This window comes from Vanellus vanellus, assembly GCF_965231255.1.
Source record: "Vanellus vanellus genome assembly, chromosome: 1".
NCBI classification, from domain to species: domain Eukaryota; kingdom Metazoa; phylum Chordata; class Aves; order Charadriiformes; family Charadriidae; genus Vanellus; species Vanellus vanellus.
Window position 1 is genome coordinate 198,960,122 of NC_138905.1, and position 6,963 is coordinate 198,967,084.

The window sequence follows — 6,963 nt, forward strand, 5'->3', positions numbered from 1 at the left end:
AGAGCTGGCAGCACAGCCAGCAGGTATAGAATCATAGAATCATAGAATAGTTTAGGTTGGAAAGGACCTTGAAGATCATCGAGTTCCAACCCCCTTGCCATAGGCAGGGACACCTCCCACTAGACCAGGTTGCCCAAGGCCATGTCCAGCCTGGCCTTGAACACCTCCAGGTAAGGATGCCCAACACTTTCCTTCATGTTACTTTGTTTATAACATCATAAAACATTAATGCCTTAAGCAAGAGTTTTCTTGTCAAGCGCCTGCTTCAGGCAACTATTTGGTAAAAGAGTTGGTGACGTTGCTCCAGGCGTTTCAGGCGTTTCTGATAATGAGATTAGGGGGAAAAAAATTCTGGTTTGACTATGTATAAAACAACTCCCCCTAACCCTTTTTCCCCTACAGGCCTTTCATTTCAACAGGCTTTAGTCCACGTTCTCTGGAGCAGAAAGGTGTCTGTGTTGGGGAACGGACCCAAGAAGGTGGTTGAACGGGTCAGGTGCAGCCTTGAGGAGGCAGGCAGGAGAGCTGGTCGTCAGCAGACCTCTTTACAGGCTCCAACAGAACCAGAACTCCCAGCAGCAGCCATAAAGTAGTGAATAAAGTGAGCCAAGGACTACTCTCTGGCAAGGCACAGACCATATCCATATAGGTAAACTCTCACCCTGCAGACCAGGCTGGTCTCATCCATGCTGGTCCTGGGGAACAGCTTCTGGGTGAGCACATGCTGACAGAGGTGGACACTGAACTGGGGACTGTGCTCGCAGTAATGGGGGCTTCCTCTGAGTCTTCCTCAGACAGCTCTCCAGGCCTTGCCTTGGAGTTTCCTGTCTGAGACAGCACCTTCCCTTTTCCAGCTCATGGCACCTAGAGGGGTATTTAATTGTTCCTACCATTGAGCTATCTGAAGGGTGCTTAGAGATTACAGGTCTGATGATTGACAGCAGCTATTAACACTCCCTATCATAGCTATGTAAATTGCTATAAAATGCTAATCAACGCCCTCCAAACCCCAAACTGGGTGTGTGAAATAGGGCAGATTGGGATTTTTTCCCTCACAAAGATAATGCAGAGTACATATCCTGCCCTAGAGTCTCCTTGTCTCCAAAATCTGTGTCTTCAACACTGTCCCTTCACCGGGGTGATTTTGATCTAACTCAACCCATCCAAACTGCTTTATTTCAGACTACACATCACTCATATGCTATGAATCCGTACTGTGCACAGCTGCTCTTCTAAGCATCTGCCCACTTCCATGGATCAATCATTATCCTTGCTCTTGATCCATACTGGAACTAATACCCTTTGCATTCCCCCAGCTAGCAGGGGACTAAGGTACTTGCTTTTAGGGTGGCAGCCCACGAGAGCAAATACCATCCCCTGCTATAAGCTCCCGACTCCTGGGCTAATGCAAACTCATAACACAAACTGCAGTTTGATTGACTTTTCCTTGCCAGCCTCTCCTCCAGGCAATCCAGCTTCTCTGAAGAAGAACCCCAGCGTGCTTGGGTTCAAACCTTCCCTTGTTGAAATACCCATCCAAAGCCATATTTCTTGGAGGAGTCAGCAAAGATGCTTTGGATCCTCTCCAGCCCATAAGTGTCCTCCTTCTAACCCTAGTCCAGAGTAAATCATGCTGCAGATCTGCCACAACTTGAGGTCTTCTCATGTTAATGGTGCACAGAAATCACTCCTTTGCTCCCAGGTGTGTCTGCTGATCCTACCTGATTATCTGAACCGCAACTGTATGGGCCATAGACACCTGTGGTCTTCACAGGGTCACGTCACCCTACAAACAGCTGAACAGTTGCACAGTCTGGGTTATTTTGGCTTTAATTTCCGTAGCGATACATTAAATTGTAATAACCTAGTAATTTTCCCCTCATCTTACACTACAATTGTGAAGATATACCAATAATGGCTGGCACAGACAAGCTCACAATAACTTTAATAATTCCTCCTCTGGACTCAAAATACAAGCAACAGAGCTGGAAACTGAAGTTAGAGGGGAAAGGGCAGTGAGCACTGTTGGGATGTGCTTGGGATGAGATGGTGTTCTATGAACAGAGCATATAATACAACGTATAATCCATGATCACTTCAGCAGGTTTCCTGTTAACATGCCAGAGGGGCCAATCTACACTCACACACAATACCTTAATTTGGGTATTGGCTGGCTTTTGATTGTCAACACTGCCACCAAATTTGTTATTTCAGTCCTGTTCCTTGGATAAATACTCTATATAGAAGGACTCTATAAGTCAGGCATTAAAATAGCCTCAATAACACCATGAGACACACAGTAAAAAAAAATATTAAAAAAATATTAAAAAAAATATTAAAAAAAAATGGTTCAAATGAAATAAACTTGTGTGATCTTCAGGATTTATATAAAAAGTATGGTTGTTGAGCTACCACAGGTCCCAAGCAGCAGATGCAAGGGCACATCTCAGACCCAAATGTAGCTCCCTTTTCCCTGTCCTTTCTCCACCTTCCAAAAAAGGTCAACCTTTCTCCACTGTGCTCACCTCCCAGCAGGGATTTCAGAGAACCAAGACTCCTGCCCAACTTATCAAGGCGGAAACACAATGAGATATCAGGAGCCAGAATTGGCCAGAGGGACTTCCAGGGAAAGGAAATTTCTTACTTAAGATGTAGGTCAATATAACACGTGGCTTTAAAATTAGTCAAAAGTAAATCTTTTCCTGTATAATATGTATAATCTAACAAGAGCTCTGATAGTCCCTGGGTTTCAGTACAGCTAAACAGAAGGGAATTAGTTTAGACCTCTAGTGCTCAGTCTGCAAAAACCTGCCAATTTTCCCATTAAGGAGGAAAAGTCTCTGTGGGCAAATTACATTCATTTCCCAAAGCTATTCTTTGGGAAAAAAAAAAAAAATCTATGTATAGATAAATTCAAACAGCATGTCTTTTCCTTTCTAAACATCCCTATTTATACTACTAGCAGGTGACTGGTTTGCTGGGAAAAACCGGAGGAACACAGAGCCAACTTCCAGTCACAGATTAGACATCGCAAGAGGGTCAGTGCCAGAAACAGTTAAGTAAGTTTACTTCTAATGATCACACATTGCCTTGATTTAGGATTTATTTCTTACCTGAGGTTTGAGCACTAACTTCTGGCAGCAACAAGTAAGCAAATGATCACCACCTGGCATACAAAAGAGTCTGTCAAAGCTGCCTCCTTACCTCCTGCAGAAACTTCTCACTCATCGGACCGAAGTGATGGCCCGGGGGCCTAATTCCTGACACCACCAGACCAGAACTGAAGAGTCTTGGCTTCTGGAGGTCGGGTTTAAATTTGTCGTACAGGATGCTGGGGGGCTTCGCTTCCCCTCCGTTGGACACCTTCTGCTCTGTAGAGATGGGCATGCCACACGCAGGGGTACCGAAGGGCAGCCCTGCCGGCGCAAACGAGGGCTCGAGCTGCTCTATGGAACGAGGGTTTCTCCTAATGTATGTGATGATTTTAGGTCTCACAGGTTTGGGCCTGGGTATGGCAGGTTTCATCTCGATGCTTTCTTCCAGCTTTTCACTGCAGTCACTGTCCACATCCGCCTTATCTGCGAGGGAGCCCTTGGAGTGGACCAGGATAGGTTTTGGGATGGCGCTGCTGCAAGCAGTCTTGATAGGCACTTTAGGGGATACGTTTAACAACTGCGTACTGTCAGTGGGAGGTAGGACTGAGGAGGGTGACAGTTTGTCAACATGAAGTGCATAAAGGTCCTTCAAATTACTGTTTGATAGCGTGGGCTTACTATTAACATCCAGCGTTGCCACCGGGCGCACGGGAGTCGGGACACATAAAAAGGCATCAGCCTTTGCTGAAACTTTACAGCTCTCTGGTGCTTCGACTGGAGGATGTTTCTGTGCATGAGTCGTCTTTTTACTCGGAACCGAAAAGCTCGAGGTTTCTGAATCACTGTCGTGCTTGTCAGGTTGTTGGTTTGACACTGTCTCTGCACTGCGCTCCCCACGCTGATCTGAGAGATCAGAAGCAGGCACGGCAGCATCCTCGCTGTTTCCTTTGACTAGCATCAGTTTATTCTCATTAAATTTCAAGGGTTTGCTGTCAGGTACATTAATGTTATGTATAAGAGATATCTGTTCACCAACTGTTTCAGCACAACCTGCGTCAACTTCATGTAAAGTTTCATTTTTTCTAGGTGTCACTCTGCCACTGGATTTACTATTGCAGGTGAGTGGGAATATTGTTTCCACTTCTTCATCTGTAAAATATTCCTCACCAACCTGGCTAGTCGCCCTGTTGTCACTGTCATTGCTTCCTCTCCCTTCCCCATGCACGGTGGTGTTATCACTTAGCAATTTGTCATCGGGACAGGTTACCACCTGGCTTGACAAGGGATCCTCTACTTTATTACAGATGTCAGATGCTTGAAATTTCGATGCGTCAGACCCAGAGCCTTTCTGTTCCTGCAGTGCTGGACTTTCATCTTTTTGAGATCCCAGGAACTCTACCAGCATAATTCTCTCAATCTTTTGTTGACACGTATTTTTAGATTGTAGAGGTGGTGCCGTCTTAAGCTCCAGTTTTTTACTTTTATCACCCTGACCTAATTGTGCTTCTGATTTACTAGCAATCTCATTGGGCTTAACAGTTGAATGTTGAGAATGAGAAGTATGCAGTGTGCTTTCAATGTTAACATTTGGTACATTTTCCGGTTTACTTATTTTCTTGTTCCCTGAGGTAGATGGTTTGGAATAAAATACAATATTTTCCTCTGAGGTATTATCAAGTGGATGAAACACCATCCCAAGAAAATGATCCGTGGATGTTTTTTGTGATTTCTCTGTATTTCCTATCAAATGGTGCGACCTGTCGATGGAGTCCAATGATGCAGAAAGCAGACGTTTACATGACACACGGCCAACGCCGTCTTTCGCAAATGTTTCAGACTGAGGAGAGAATTTACTTGGTCTACCCAAAGAAAGCCTTTTTATTCTCTCCATCTCCACAGCCCTGGGCATTTTACCCTTAGAAAAGTTCTGGGTGAAGTCAACATCACCTTTGGAAATAACCTCCAGGTTGGCATCATTTGTGCTGCTTTTTAAATTGGACAGACTTTGTCCTCGGCTAATCCTGATATGCCTTGATATATCCTTAGCTTCGCTAGTCTTACAATCTTTCCCCATTTCCCTGCTTGTGGTGGAGGGCAGCTTACTTTCCTGTACACCTGTGTGACAGGTCCGAGAGTCTTTGAAGGTCAGAAGTTTATTCTGCTCTGTATTCAGATGAGTAACTTTCTCTGATCCTCCAGAGTGTAAATTCCCGTCTATCAAATCATGTCTCTTAACATCCCTTTCAGCGGTTCTAACTTTCGTCACAATTTGGTTGGCATTGGTATCCCCCACACTCACTATGCTTTCGTTATTATTTTTCATTTCACTGCGGTTGTCCTGAAGGTGGGCATAACATGACTTGTTTGGGATCAATGGAGCACTCATTTTGAAGCTTCAGGTGACTGCTTTTTTGGCAGTCCTAATTAATGAGAAAGCTTTTTTTTTCCCTGTCAGGTTAACTATTACACATACTTCGGTTATACATTTAAATGATAAACTGATCGGTAGAAAATTCCTTGTCAGAAAGCTTGGAGTCTCTTGTCAGAGTCACATTTTTGTGCTGCTCAGTCGTCTTTCGTGCAGCCTCTGGATCTAGGAAATCTTTATGACATGCAGTAGAGAGGTTCAACGAAAGCAAGATCTGTCAAGTTCCCTCTGAATGAGAGCCAGTTAATCCAGCCAACCTATGGAAAGAAAAGAAACCAACACAAACAACGTTACACTGATGTCAGGAATCATGCTAACTAAACCAAAGTTAAAATCAGCAGCACTCCCAGGTGCATCCCCAGGTTAGAGCACTTTCAAACACTTTAGATGCTGTTTTCGATCACAGATTTGCTCCCAGCAAAGAGTCTTAGTGTAGGACAGATCTCTGACTTGCGAAGTTGCACAGTTAAAACTGTCCTGGTTAGAAAAGTGGTTGCTACCGTTTTTAAGCCACATAGATTTACAACTGGAAAGAGGCATAAATAGGTAGGTGAAGATGGGACCCCACATCAAGGGTCTAAGCGCTTTCATATTGCTATAACAATATCTTTATTACACTGAGAGTGCATTTAAAGCACCACTGTATAGACAAGCTGTAAGTAATAAAATTCCAGCTCCATTAGGGGACGTTTATGGGTTTCTCCCCTTGCCTTGTACAAATCACTGCCGTACTTGCACTGACACCCTTTGACATTTCTTAGCCAGATCTATAGATGCCAAGAAAGCAGAAACTATGGCTGCAGGCCTGCAAAGAAAAACTGTGTTTTTCTGAGACAGCTGTGTGTTCAAGTGTAGAGGATTATACGCCAGTCCTAATACAGGGCAGTTCCTTTTGTCTCACTCCCCCCTGTGGCTTTGGGAGCCCAGGTTTTGTTCTCTGTCACCTCCAACAAGATGAAGGGGGAATTTCTGTCTGTGCCATGCCTGAATTCACTCACTTAGATACTTCTTGTACCCTGATATGCTCATACCCTTCATGATAAAGAAATACGGACACTGGAAATTGGAACATGCTCCACAGTTCCCAGAAGGCAGAATTCAAACCACCTGCAATGCTCCCAGCTGTGCTGGGTTTCTAATCAGGGGCTGACAAGGGCACTAATTAGAAGTGCTGACTAAGTCCACTCCTCAGCCTACAGCATCTGGGTGCAAGCTGGTGAGGGGTCTGGAGGACAAATCTTATGAGGAACAACTGAGGGAACTGGGGTTGTTCAGCCTGGAGAAGAGGAGGCTGAGGGGAGACCTTATCACCCTCTACAACTACCTGAAAGGAGGTTGTCTTCTCCCTGGTGACAAGTGATGGGACAAGAGGAAATGGGTTCAAGTTATGTCACGGGAGGTTTAGATTGGATATTCAGAAACATTTTTTCACTGAAAGGG

The 6,963-nt window shown here is 44.6% G+C and overlaps 1 protein-coding gene across 1 annotated transcript in view; it reads right to left on the minus strand.

Annotated features, from left to right (window-relative positions):
* The window catches only part of MTUS2 (microtubule associated scaffold protein 2), a gene marked incomplete at both ends in the record, with an annotated part of 203,770 nt that extends 198,289 nt beyond the window's left edge, over positions 1 to 5,481 (minus strand). Inside the window, one exon of the mRNA XM_082497202.1 lies at positions 3,205 to 5,481. Within this exon, the coding sequence (XP_082353328.1) occupies positions 3,205 to 5,481 (2,277 nt within the window). The remainder of the gene's footprint in view (positions 1 to 3,204) is intronic.
* Between the last annotated feature and the right edge of the window lie 1,482 nt (positions 5,482 to 6,963).